Source organism: Pithys albifrons, chromosome 2 (assembly GCF_047495875.1).
Source record: "Pithys albifrons albifrons isolate INPA30051 chromosome 2, PitAlb_v1, whole genome shotgun sequence".
Lineage (NCBI taxonomy): Eukaryota > Metazoa > Chordata > Aves > Passeriformes > Thamnophilidae > Pithys > Pithys albifrons.
In genome coordinates, this window is record NC_092459.1 from 111,241,423 (window position 1) to 111,255,617 (window position 14,195).

Here is a 14,195-nt window from a genome sequence, read left to right on the forward strand (position 1 = left end):
GCAAGATAGGGTTAATTTACTCCAGGTGCAATGCCACACTTGCATGGCTGAGAAGCTTTCAGGAGCCACATCCATAGCTTGAAACAAGATAATTTTGTACTTTGCAGATGTAACTAAGTCTGTTGCATATTGAGTGTAATTGCAACACACAGGGAACTAGCTGGGTACTCTAAGCTAACAATGACTGGGATGAGCTTAAAAAAGAAATGACACAAACCTGTGAGGGGAAAAAAAAAATATCCTTCCAGGATGCAAAGACATCACCTCTGGTCCAGGGAATGCCAGGATGAATCTTGTCATCTAACACAGGGTGGCTGTATGCTTGAATGCACAGGCTGCAACATCTGTGCCTTGTTCCCCCTGCTTGGGCTATTACTCATGTCAAGTCTGCCTATGTCAGGTCTTTGGAGATTCCAGGCATTACTCTGCACCAGTTGCCTACCCAATCTCCCACTACTTCATTTGAGTACACAGTTCTTTCACCCCCATTGGTGTCATTTAAGTCAGGAAACTTTAGTACACTTCTACATTTACAATATTGTTCTTGCTTGGAGTTACAGCAGTCATCTCCATCTCCAAGAGCTTTCCTCAGACCACAGCAGACAGAGTTCTTCTCATGGCTCAATTATTTTAAATATTTATTATTGCATCTCACACCAAAATGTCCCTGAAAACTAAGCCCATTAAGCCCATCCAGCGTCTCCTCACAAACCCAGGATAAAATACTAATTTTAGTAAGATGAGTTACACATCAAGTGGAAAGGGCAACATGACAATAAGAGGCCTAATTTACTGTATAGGAAAAGACCTCAGAAACAGGTTTATGACAGAACAGGAAAACAATTACAGATCTCAGCTATTTGGGTAAAGTTTGTGCACTTCTATGCATTGCTTAACCCCTCTACTTGCACTGGCTTGAGAAGGTGCTATAGCCCAAATGAAGAGTTTTTGGCAACTCCCTGTTATTCCCCATTATATAGGGTATTGGAATGACACACCAAAGGCCTCATAGTGACTTTGCATCTTCTGCTTTTCCTATTGTTTTGCACACTGCTACAGTCCTTTATTCTCAGCTTTCCCCAGGAATGATAACCTTGTCCCTTTCAGAATTGTCTTGTCTTTTGAATCACTGGAAATGATTATTTTAAAGGAGCAATACAAAATGATAAGGCTGTTTACAGATATCCTTAAAGCAGACAGCTTATCATTTCTCTGTTACATCTCATTCTGGAGTTTTCAAAGCAGAGCGTGTGGACACATCGAAAAGATCCATTTGCATGTCAAAGAAGATGTAGAGAAATTAAGGCTTTGGTTGGCATCACGATCAATACACGCTGTACAGTATATTAAACTAGCCTGACTCTACATCAGACCAGTGCTAACAATTTCACCCTTTGTAGCATAAAGTGCTGATAACTGCCTAAAGAACACTCCAGGTATCAAGCTGGCTGCATTTAGATCACACAAGGCTGTGTTACTCTTTCCAAAGCCAAGAGCAGTTACAACATCCATTCATTAGAACAGCTAACCCATATCTCTCTCCAAGACTTTCAAAATACACTAGAAGTTTGAAAGAAGTAAGAGGTTTTTCTCCTGGGAAACTTTTAACCAAGGAATTCCTCTATTCTGCACCACAACTGGGAATCATCCACTTCTGTCACCAACAGCTACCCCAGTAACCTTCAGAAATGAGGACAAGTAGGATGCACTCAGACAGAGTTTTAACTACCAGGAATTAGAAACAGGATTTCCCTGTATCCCAGCTGAGTGCCTGGACTGCTGGGTTATTACTCATGCAGAGAAAACTTCTCTGCCTCTGGCTTCCAGAAAGTCTGCCTGGGACTGAAGCAATCTTCAACCAACAAAAGGACACTGAAACTGGCTGCTGTTCCAAGGGTATGCCAGATGGGAGGAAAAAGATCTGAGTAAAGCTGGGTACCACACCCCAAAACCTAGTCCACCTCTCAATCAGTTTTACTCACTCTTGTAGCAAAAATACAGTGGTTAAACCCGATCTCCCCTTATGGTCATTTCCACACCTGAAAAAAAAGTCTTTGCCCTCTAACAAATCTTAACACCATTGTCAGTGGTTGAGGGCCTGACCACAGGCAGGGCTTTGCTGTAGCATGTGTGAAAAAAGCATTGTAATACAGACATGAGAGATGCCTTTAAGCTGCATTCTGACCACACTATCATGTCAGACAAGCTCTACAGGTCCTGTACTTGCTCAAGACTAAGTGTTCTGCATTTTACATTCTTCAGAGGAATTCACACCTTTATTTAAATGATGCTGAGAAACTCAAATATTACAGTATATATAGATTCAATGCTATTTACTTAATACTCATGCAGTTTTACCCAATATGTTTTGAGCTCCTGCTTGGTGGAGGCTGGCAGTGTAATTTCAATCTGAGCAGGAAGAACAATCAGCCTCACACTGGCTCCTTATGATTTGTATTGACATAGCACTATTCATCCATCCCAAAGCAGTTTTCAACACCCACCCCTGATAAAAACACCTACTTCTACATCTGAAAGCCATTTTGTTCCACAAACCCATCAGTCACCTCTGGGGGCTGGTGACACAGCCATACTAGTTCAAGAAAACCAAGCAGGGGTGGGAGGCTGTAAAGTAAAAAACCCTGCAGAGAGATCAGTGTCAGTCAACAGAAGATAAAATATCTCTCATTTGCCAGAGAAAAGGAAAGAAAAACAAACAACTTTCAAATTAAATAAAGTAAATCAGGACTAGTTTAAGAGCAAGCACTATTTTAAGAACCAACAGAGACCCCAAGTTATTCTTTTCCTTACCCGGCTACTCCATGCCAAGGAATCCTAAACTTCACGGTTACTAGAAAGTCTTAGGTTCATATCAGACAAGTATTTTCTTGCAACAGTCACCTCAAAAAAAGTACTCTGGGTAACAGAAAATAAGAAAGCACAGGCCACCACCTTTCATCCTCTCCTAAATCTGCCCACTCTACAACCCCATATGTCTTTCCATGCCTCAATTACACCCTCACCCTGCCCAGGTGGTGATTTTTACAGCAGCTGTTTCTCATTCCCCCTTAATGCCAGTCAGAGCTTCAATCAGCCCTTCATTAGCCTTGCACCGGGACAGCTGGGCATGTTGTTTCTCCTCCTCCAAAGCCTTCATGCTGCCACCTGTGTGTGGAAAGGAATTTGTTGCCTACCACTTGCCTGCTGTTTTCTGTCACTGAAGCTGATTGTGCAGAGCCGGCTGGTCACACCACTGCTGGTACAGGCACCTCCTGGGCTGTGTCTTTGCCACAGGGCCAGCACAATTCAGGAACACACAGCGCTCCTGTTGTCAGAGTGCACTGGCATGACAAAGTTGTGGTGGCAAGAACATGTTTTCTGTGCAAGAAACACATTGCAGGAAAGCCCTGAGTGAACTTCTTGTCATCTTTCATAAGCCCTGAGGCATGTGTTTTGTTAGCAGAGTAGATAACAAGATGCTTGCAGCACTGTACGTAATTAGGAAAGGAAAATCTACACTGAAATGTTCGTGCTGTCATAAGTGAGAATCAGATAAGCACGTGTGAATCCTTCTGAAACTCAGGCATTCTCCTTGTTACCGACATGACAAATCAGAAACCTGGGCTGCTGATGTGCAGCTGTTCAGGAAAGGTCTGGCCAAGGTCTACCAACCGTGCAGGGAGAGGCTACACAAGCCTGGGGAAGAAAGTTTCAGGGACACAACAGTGGCCCCGCCTAAAAGTACAATGAGTTTATTGACAAGATGGATCTGAACTCTTTACTGAGGTGCTTTGTGGAGGAAAAGGGAAGATGGGCATAAATTTATAAACAAAACCAAAACCACAAACAAAACAAAACCAAAATAAAACTGCCATGAACCCCAAACAAAAACAGGGTTTAGATAAAGCAAGTAATTTTCACTGTAAGAATAAATTAAGGAAGGAGTTACCCAGAGCCCCTAGAGCTTTTCAAGACCGAGCAAATCTGAGCGCTCTTGTGTGGATTTGGTGTGATCCCGCTTCGGGCTGGAGACCCTCGAGGGTCCTCCCAACTGGGGTGTCCCCGTGATGCTCCTAAGCAGCTTTCCCAGAGCCCTTCCCGGAGCCAGGCAGGAACCAGCCGCTGGATGTCACCCTGCGCTCACCGAACGGCGCTGCTCCCACCGGCGAGCGAGGGAGCGCATCCCACGGCAGCGGGCAGGCTTTCTCAGCTACGAGCTTGTTAAGGTAATGACTTATGAGTATTACACCTCTTCAAAGACATCCGTGCTGGAAATAAGGCCAAGTGCCGGGTCCTGCACTTTGGCCACAACAACCCCCTGCAGCGCTCCAGGCTGGGCACAGAGTGGCTGGAGAGCAGCCAGGCAGAAAGGGACCTGGGGGTACTAATTGACAGGAAGCTCAACATGAGCCAACAGTGTTCCCAGGTGGCCAAGAAGGCCAATGGGATCCTGGCCTGTATCAAAAATAGCGTGGCCAGCAGGACCAGGGCAGTGATCCTTCCCCTGTACTCTGCGTTGGTGAGGCCACACCTTGAGTGTTGTGTTCAGTTCTGGGCCCCTCAGTTCAGAAAGGATATTGAGGTGCTGGAGCGGGTCCAGAGAAGAGCAACAAGGCTGGTGAAGGGACTGGAGCACAAGTCCTATGGGGAGAGGCTGAGGGAGCTGGGGGTGTTTAGCCTGGAGAAGAGGAGGCTCAGAGGTGACCTCATCACTGTCTAGAACTACCTGAAGGGAAGTTCTAGCCAGGTGGGGGTTGGTCTCTTCTCGCAGGCACTCAGCAATAGGACAAGGGGGCACAGGCTCAAGCTCTGCCAGGGGAAATTTAAGTTGGAGATCAGAAAAAATTCTTTTCAGAGAGAGTAATCAGGCATTGGAATGGGCTGCCCAGAGAGGTGGTGGATTCCCCATCCCTGGAGATTTTTAAACGCAGATTGGCCGTGGCACTGAGTGCCATGATCTGGTAAATGGACTGGAGTTGGATCAAGGGTTGGACTTGATGATCTCGGAGGTCTTTTCCATCCCAATCAATTCTACGATTCTATTCTGTGATTCTATGAAAGTACACAATAGGTTAGTTTAAAAGCTTCTGAATCCCTGCCTAAGGTTGAAAACTTAATACTAACTTGATACAAAGAGGTGCCATGAGTTAAGCGTGCATTTTGAGGTCACATGAGGAGTCCTACACCTTGTTTGAATGCAAACCTGACACACACATCAAGTTGTGCCTATATTTCCCCTATGCTGTGATAAAATGAACAGAAACAGACTGTGAGATCTTGCAACGTGTACCTATGACTGAAACAATAACGGTGAAACTGCTGTGATTTCTGTAGAGAAACTGCAAGGACAATAATCACTGTAGGGGAAAAAGAAAGATTCTAGAAAATCAAAAGCATTCTCCAATGCCCCCCAGCATAATATTGATTCTCTTTTCCTCCTGAAAGTCAACTCCTGTTTGTGTCAGCCAGGTACACTGCAGCATGAACACTGAGGGGTCTGAATGCCAAGCTGTGTTGCTCCAAAATGAGCTTCACCTAAGAATGAGAAATGCAGGAAGCAGATCTGAGTTCAGTGTCAAAGCTATTGATCTTTAACTGTCAGCTTCATATTAATAGTGCTGCCAACTCATAGCACTCAGAAGTTCCCTACAGACATCCTGAGCTCCCCTGCCATTTCTCCCTTCCCCAGTATCCCCAGATTTCAGTCTGGGATCATTTTGTTTACCTTTGAAGCTAGTGCTGCTAATATTGTCACACTTCCTTACATTTGTAAAGGGTAGAAACTGAGACTTTTCTCTAAAAACAGGGGAGTCTCATTTTTCTCTTGCATGAATCAGCTTTAGCAATGGGAATTTTAAGTTAATCATTGTGAAAAATAATGAAAATTGGCATACTGAAAGAAAACCAAACAAGTGCTGATTTGATTCAAGTGAGCGAATGTCAATTGAGGAACATCGTGCATATTCTCTAGAGTGAGAAGACCATGTCAGGCTCAACATTTCCACTCTTCTGAGCATACACTCCATCCCTTATGCAAAAGGAATCTACTCAACATGCCTTCTTGGTGTAGCATTTACACAGTGGAGATTGCCCTCAGAGAGGCAATGGACATAGACATCAAGAATTGCTTCATTCCTTGTATCACCTCTCTGGTGCCTAACGAATGAAATCACAATTCTTGTCTGGACAACTTAAAAAGGGATCTTACCAAATAGCCATGTGATAAAGCTAGACATTTATCTTATTTATTTTACCAGAGTTCAGACTGTAGCTTGGGTCACCAGTGCTTGTGAGATGGCAGTTTCACACGATGTGGATGTATAACACAAGCACCTGTGACACTGTGCAGATGAAAGGTGCTATAAAACTTCACTGAATTGGAGACCATCCAACAGTTGCACATCAGAGACTGAATTCAGCAGACAAGTAGCTTTGCCAGTACAATGCTTCTTCACAGCCAGATACTTTATGAATGCCACAAAGTGAATCCTTATCTTAATTTCCTCAGAATTAGATTTTAAAGTAGCAAAGACAGACTTTGATGTCCCTTGCAAGCTTGCTGAGTTATGTTTCTGTACAGAATGGATCACTGTGGAACAGGGTCAGGGAAAAGGCAAAGAGGAATAAATACACAGTACCCAGATTCTGCCACAATGGCCCCAGCCTTGCCATGGCTGCCAAAGTCATAGCAGGCTGTTTTTCAGTGAGACTCCAAATACTGCCCTTTGTGCAACCTCAAAAAAGGATGATATATGTGTACCTGCTCCCTGCTGTATGCATCCTGCACTGAAAGTATTCTCCTCTTACTTGCTGTTTTGCTGTCCCGAAGTACCCACAGCTCACACAAGCTGGTGAAACAGCAGACAAGGAGCTGAAACCAGCTATGTCTGCAAGGTTTTCTTTACAAGGGCTTGGGTTAAGCATTAAGTGTAATGTCAAGGACTGTAAACACTGATCTTGTTTTGTACCACAGACTGTACAGTTCTGTCCTGGATGTCCTGTACTGCAAGGGAAAAGGAAATGATAGTATCTGTGTGGAGAAATGTATATAAAGCTTTTTACATCTGCCCCTTCTACATTCATATAGAAGTGAATACGTTAACGAGTGTAAGAAATTAGAGCAGCTTTTCAGTACTTGAAGGGGGCTTATAAGATAGGGGCAAACATTTTAGCATGGTCTGTTGTGATAGGACAAAACACAGGTAGTGGTTTTAAACTGAAGGATGTTGATTTAGACTAGTTGTAGGGAAGTTTTTTTACAGGGTGGTGAAACTCTGGTACAGGTTGCCCCATTCATGAATACATTCCAGGTCAGGTTGGACAGAACTCTGAGAACCTTGATCTAGTTGAAGATGTCTCTGGTCATTGCAGGAGTGTTGGATGAGACTGCCTTTAAAGGTCCCTTCCAACCCCAACGATTCTGTTGTTCCCCTGGCTCAGAGACACAGTTTCAGCTTGAAAATAACCTGTACCAACACACATAAGAGGTGAGAGACTCTTTTTGACATGCTGTTAGAGCATGTGTTTAGTTAGTGGTGATTTCACAGTTATTAGATAGCTCTTGCAACAAAAAAGATTTATTCCAGAGAGTCACAGATGGCTCATCAAAGGAAGGCATTTTTAATAGCTAATACAGGGTGTAAAGTTATGACAGGAACATGCAGGTCAAGATCACACATTTAATCCCACTCAAAGCAGATTCATACCACAGAGACTTACAGCAATTCAAAGGCTATCAGCTTTATTAACAAGTAACAAAGTATACACAGGTAAAAAATTTCTAAAGAACATATCCTATATGGGTCTGTGTCCCCATCCCAAATCACTCCCTTGAAATGAAAATTTTCTTGTTTTGAAGAAAGATTACTTGTTCCACAAACGTCTATTACAGGAAAGGCTCTGTGTTCAGGGAGGGTGCCCAGGTTTCCTCCTGTCCGCTTTCCCTGGTAGCAGCTGAGAGATTGCCTGACTGCTTTCAGTGCTATTCACAGAAGAAATCAATGTCCTGAAAAAAGAGAGTTAAAAGGAAAGATGTTTTGAGATTACTGAAGGATTAACACTCCTTTATCACCCCCTGAAGGTACACGAGTAAATGCAAACACAGAATATGCTATACTATACGCAAAGTACACCATAATATATTCAAAGGATTCTGGAAAAGAAACAAGCCTTTTGTCTTTTGACTCCTTTTGCATAGCTCAGATAATTTGTTCCTGCCTTGAATTCTTAAAATTAATTAGACAATACCTCCTTCTCTCTTAATTTCAAACGATTCCTTTATCTCCCTTTTTTGTTTTGTATTCCTACATCCATACCTGAATTGATTAGTCATACGTAACCCTTTATCCTCAAACAATTCCTAATCCCACATGAAAAGGATGACTTAGACTGAGGCTTTGCAGTACACTTGCTACAGAGAAATGCTGATTAGAAAATAAATGCCAGAATTCTGCTTAAAAACTTCTGGCATGGCATAGACTTCCAGAGCATTGTTTCCTTCCTGTTATAATGTTACATGCCTACATTGATCTTGATTCTGCCACAGGGAATTATCACACTGTGGTGCTCATTTTACATTAGAGCAGTGTATTCCAAATAGCTGCCCACTGCAAGCAGGAGACAGGGAGCTGTTGCAGAACAGCTGCTTACTGGTAATGAGAGTGCTCTCATCTTAGCCAGCAAATGGGCAATTTTAAGTGACTGAGAGAAGGCAGGCAATCCAACACCACTCTGTAGTACACACAACCTATTGAGCTCAGTCCATTGTATTCAGTTTGATTCAATGGTTCAGAAGTAGCAGCACTGTGAAAAAAAAATCTCCTAAGATTTATTGCTCAAACAGCAACTAACAGGCATGGATTACCCAAGTGCTGCATAAAAAGATGCTGAGAGAAGTTCACAGGCAGGTTTATTACAGCAAAGTCTGTAGCTAATGGCATACATTGGCTCCAACAGTGAAAGTTGCTTTTTGAGAGATAAAAAAAAATAAAATAAAAGGAGGGTCAGAGAGACAGAGGTCCTCAGGCTGATGTTCCCTTTCAGGCTTCAGGTGCTCCCCATAATACTTTGCCCCGTCAAGTTCCCTATCAGTCATTCCTTCACACAATGCCATTTGGTGTGTGCCCCCCAGTGCTTTGAACAGGGCAAGTGCTGGATGCTCTGGGCATCCATCAGATCTCCTTATATAAACAGGAACCCCTTTCTGAGAGAGCCCACCAATATTGGGCTTTGCAGGTGCAAGGCCAGGAAAACAAGGCAAAAACATTGTCAGTGACTTGAGAGAAGGTTACAGAGCTGTGAGCAAAAGAGTGGCTTCCAACTTGCACGTGGAAGGCTGATGGCATTATGGAGGTGTGCAACACTAACTGTATATAAAACAGCTCCTTGAAGGGATATTCCTGGAGCAGGCAGCACACCCATACACAGATGGGCCAAGGTGTGCTATAGACTGTTTAAATGGAAACAAAGAGGCAGATCCTGAAGGTCCCATTTGCAACATAGACCTTAGATCAGCAGGACATGAAGAATGTCTCTGTATCAGCCTTTGTTTTCTTTGCAGTGCCCCTGCACACCAGGAATGTGAAGGCAGAATGGAAAGACTGGGAGTTTGTGTCAGTAGTTTTGTGAAAGAACTGACTTTCCAATTAAAACTCAGTATTGCAGCCTGACAAGGTTCTGTTCTGGACCCTGAGTCAGCCTGCAGGTTCCCTTTAACCTACCCCTGCTTCCAGTTCAGCTTCCATGCAGCAGACTGACTGTCATATTGTTGAGAAAAGAGCTTGGAAACATATTTTAGTTATTCTTCCATGTTCTTTGACCAACTAATTGCTGCAACACTTCTGGGCCAAATTCAGAACAACCCAATGTAGTATCAAGATAAGCAATCACTCATCCAAGATGTGCATTTCCCCAAATTAAACTTGTCTGACCCTGACAACACAAATCCTTGCGACTACCAACATGAAACAAAATTCTTCCCTTCACTCATTTCCTCTGTATTAATCAAACCCACTTAATAATCTGGACCTAGGATTAAACACTCCAGATACCATTGCAAGATTGACACATTAATCATATTTTGCCATAAGCTGCAAGACAGTGTACAGTTTAATATTCAGTATGGATGAAGGTTAAGTACTGTAAACCTACCATTCAGTTTGGTTTTGAGCAGAGAAATAAGCTACCAGTCATTAAGCATTAGTTGGAAGCCAAACCATACCAGTCTGTGGGAAAAGGACCCTCCTCTTCCACTCCTCTGTGAAGTGTTTCAGATATTTAGTAAAAATACAAATTTCTAGTGCAAGAGACAGTACTGTGTATCATCAGGGACAACTATCCTTTAATAAATGCAGCTCACTTACTCACAGAACATTAATGGGCTTCCAAAACCTTTTTAATTCAGCTTTTTGACACACTATTAACTTTGCAATGAGAAAGCAAACAGGCTCTCAGCAATCACAGGTTCTGTATGACAAGTGTCCATCTATACATACAATTAATAGCAGGCACACTTTTACATGTTACTGAAGTTCACAACACAATATTTAGGCTCTAAAATAGGAAACTTTGTAACTAGTTACTTTGTTACTAGTTACATGGCCTTGAAGGAATACTATTCAAATCAACAGGAACTCTGATAGGATCAAGCCCTCATTCCAGCATCTGTAATGTCTGCAGTATCAAAGCTTGTGTTAGGGATTTTATTGAGGCCATTTGCCTGTATAAAGGCTCAAAGATTGGATCCCTAAGCATCTGTGACATGCTACAATCAACTGCCACAATCATGATTTGTTTTTACAGCAAATTAGCATTACATAGCCAAGTATAATTATGTAGCCAGCTGGGCTTCTGCAAATTCCTTACCGTTGTAGGAACAGTCTTATTTGCTTCTTGATAGACATGTTGTTCTGAGACTAAACTGCTAGGGAAATAACCAACTGTCCCCATATGGTCTTCATACTGTTCTCCATAAACCTTCAAGAAAGGAGATGTATAATTAGGTACCTTAAAACAATCTTCATCTTGTTCGAGCTGGTTTATAATTTAGTCAAAAGGAGTCACCAGTAGTGCTCTGACTCTGGTTTTACATTCCCTGGGTTCCAATCAGCTGGCACATGAAACAAACCATTAACAGAAGTTCTGATCCAGGCAGACAGCTTGAGTAAATTAAGCGTGCATATAGTTTATCTGGATCTTTTTTTTTTTTGTAAATGCAGTTAATATTTATCTTCTCTTCCCTTAAATTTCAGTGTTTTATGACCAACTGTGATAAAAGCTTTCCCCTCCAAAGTTTCAGCCAACATCGACAGAAAAGAACTGTTGAACCCTTCTGTTAAGATTCAGTTCATAATTACCATATGGCTATTGAAGATATTTCATTTAACAAATATTAAAACCCTCAAGACTCCTCAAGCAATTGGGTTAAACATTCACTTTTAAAACCAAGTTGTTGCTTTAAACTCTAAAATAGCTCAGCATTAGCATTCATTTCTTGACAAAAATGTGTGTTAATCTACTTCTGGTTTGTTCATATACACAAGAATCTCCTCTTACGCTTCCAGCCCAGAATTCTCTGGAGTCTTTTTCTTTCACTAGTTTTGAGTACACATAGATCAACTGCCCTTTTTTAATATTGATAAATCTGCAGTCTGAAGCATTATAATCCTCTTCTGCTCTGGCAAGGGAAATGGTGTCTAGGAAAAGAAAATAACAAAAGAATGAGATGGATGTATTTAAATACATGCATAATTTTAGAGAAATACAAACACATGTGGGTTTGTGTGCACATAGGTAAAACTATTTCCACAGATAAAAGTGGGTTATCTTGAAATCAGTAAAAGCCCTAAAGAATTTGCTCTGCTAATTTTGGTATTCTACAGTAAGCAAAGTAACAGCAGAAGAATGTGCTATTTCATCCTAGTGAAAGTTACAGTCCTTCCCTCTACACTTAACTTTCACTTAAATTAGAAATGCCCTCTACAATTTTGCAGTAAAATTGCATGTGACATTCCACATCAGCCTCCCACTCTAAACTTGACAAGCCAATGCAAATGTAACATAGCTAAATAAGCAGTTTTCCCCCTCTCTCAACTGCATCCAAACTCCACTGTTACTTTTGAGAATATTGTGTCCTCAAATTAAAGCAAATTTACTTACAGACACAGTCGTCATCAGCACACAGCTTCTTGCTGGCAAGCTTGTCCATAAAAACTCCGGTTGCAAGAGGACACATTAATCTGAGACACAAAAGCAAAACCACCAAATAAACACGTTGTGTCATTTTTCCTTTGCCGCAGCACTTGCCGAATGCGTGCCAGGTCCAGCGATCCCAGTCTTTTATGGGAGAGGGAGACACCTGGACAAACACACCAGGCCAATGGGAAGGGGCAGGGGAGACATTCCATCCCACCAGAGGAGCTGCAGGCAGGGGGAAGATCTCAGGGTCCACTCACGAAACTGAATCCCCTTCCAAAGCCTTTCTGCATTAGCATTTCAATCAGCAACTGTATTACTTAAACAGGCTAAGCCTTCCTAGAGTTGTCTATAGCCTTAATCTTACCTCAAGCAAAGTTTGAGAATGAAAATTAAGTCAGACCCTGGTAAGTAGTGAAGGAAATTACATCCTTCCAAATCCTCCTGTCCTTCATTTTCACAAATGCTCACAGACAAGCACAATCTTTTCTGGACTGTAAACCCTCAGTGGCAGATTGCCTTTTCTGTCTATGGAAAGGACCTACTGAGACCCTAACAGATGGATGCAATGTAAACAAACCATTAGGGAACTGCAATGTAGTAAAAAGGTTTTACAAGCCAGCATTTCAAATTTGAAGAGCTCATGCACCACATACCTGTGCAGGTTAAGATCCCTTCCACAAGATGCAGGTAGAGCACAGCACACAGGTCACACCAGGACAGCAACCATTTCACTTCATGCAGTTGAACTCAGCTGAGGGTTTGCAGATGCAAGACACTGAACAGTGCTGTGCTCTAACTTAAAAGGTCCTCTTTATGCCTTGGAGAGGACACTTGGAATGCCTCTGCCTTCCCCAAATCTTGTCCCAGCATACATGAAGCAGAATTTGTAGGGAGTCCTTTAATTAAAATACATGCAGGCACACACACAAAAAGAACCACCACCAGACCTGCTGTGGATGTAATTCACAACACAGCTGTCAGGCTATGGAAGGCTGGTCTGGATCAGTCCTTAGATACAACTAAAAGCAAGTTTGGAAATTCCTAACTGCATGCCAGAGAACCAGTGCTTCCCAATTCATGATAAGGCCTGAATTGCTGTTGGCTGTACCAGCTTTCAGGCAGAAGAGCAGAAAGTGTCAACTGTCACTCAAAAAATCCCACACTCGCTTTTAAAGACAGTGCATCTTGCAACTTATGGCATCACAGCTGACTTTACCCCATTCTCCTCTAACCTTTCAGCCCATTACTCCTTCCTCCAAACTCCAGTATGTAGTCTCCAACTTCCTTGGCAGACAGCTCCAAACCCTTTGAAGTGAATAAAGGTGAAGAGCAATGGTGATCTCGAGTACACGGAGTAGTGTGATGCAATGACAGTGTATTAATACCTCTTTATGACTCCAGAGGGAAAACCAAAAGGCTTATGATGAACTGTCACTTTTGCTTCCTTACAGGCATATGAAAACAATTTTCACTTGCAAGTATTTTAATACTTGTAAAATCACTAAAAAGACTCAGGTACATGGAGATAGGACAGTAATTGAAATGATTGTGAAAGAGGCATCTTCTTGCCATGTATTCTGGGAGCAGAAAAAATTTCAATTTTTCAGGTCTTGTGCAAAAAAAAGTGGCTTGTTGCCACTGTAACTTTTTAGTGATTTTTTTACCAAAACATTTAGAGCAGTTACAACTCACAATACTACATCTAATTACTTCACTGCATCCAGTGCATTTCATGCCACACAAGACCTGTAAGGTTTCTAATAAATGAGAAAAGATAAAGTAAAACAAACCCAACAAACCCAGAAGCATTAGGAGTAGGTATTTTGGAAAAGCCTGTGTACAAACCAGAAACTTTAATGTTTCTTTATGTTTTTTCTGGTGATTTGCTTCTAGTCCCAGCCACTAAGACAAAACCAAGTTGAGCAAGTGCTCTCAAACTGCAATTTCCACCCATACCTGTAAAAAAACCTTCTAATGATAAGTCGTTTTTCCTAAGTGAC

The 14,195-nt window shown here is 42.1% G+C and overlaps 1 protein-coding gene across 1 annotated transcript; it reads right to left on the bottom strand.

Moving 5' to 3' along the window:
- Nucleotides 1-7,807: 7,807 nt before the first annotated feature.
- OTOR (otoraplin) lies at nt 7,808-12,305 on the bottom strand. Its single transcript, XM_071548096.1, has 4 exons — nt 12,157-12,305; nt 11,554-11,693; nt 10,864-10,974; nt 7,808-8,005 (listed from the first exon to the last, which is right to left on the bottom strand). The coding sequence occupies exons 1-4, from the start codon at nt 12,278-12,280 to the stop codon at nt 7,982-7,984; spliced, it is 399 nt and encodes a 132-aa protein (XP_071404197.1). The 5' UTR covers nt 12,281-12,305; the 3' UTR covers nt 7,808-7,981.
- Nucleotides 12,306-14,195: the final 1,890 nt, after the last annotated feature.

Bases quoted from the DNA above. Each gene is read 5' to 3' on its own strand.
- OTOR (XM_071548096.1), bottom strand. From the start codon at position 12,280: ATGACACAACGTGTTTATTTGGTGGTTTTGCTTTTGTGTCTCAGATTA. The intron at 10,975-11,553 runs GTAAGAGGAGAT...CCTTTCTTGAAG, and splicing joins GAGAATTCTGGGCTGGAAGC to GTTTATGGAGAACAGTATGA. The intron at 8,006-10,863 runs GTAAGGAATTTG...CTCTTTTTTCAG, and splicing joins ATAAGACTGTTCCTACAACG to GACATTGATTTCTTCTGTGA.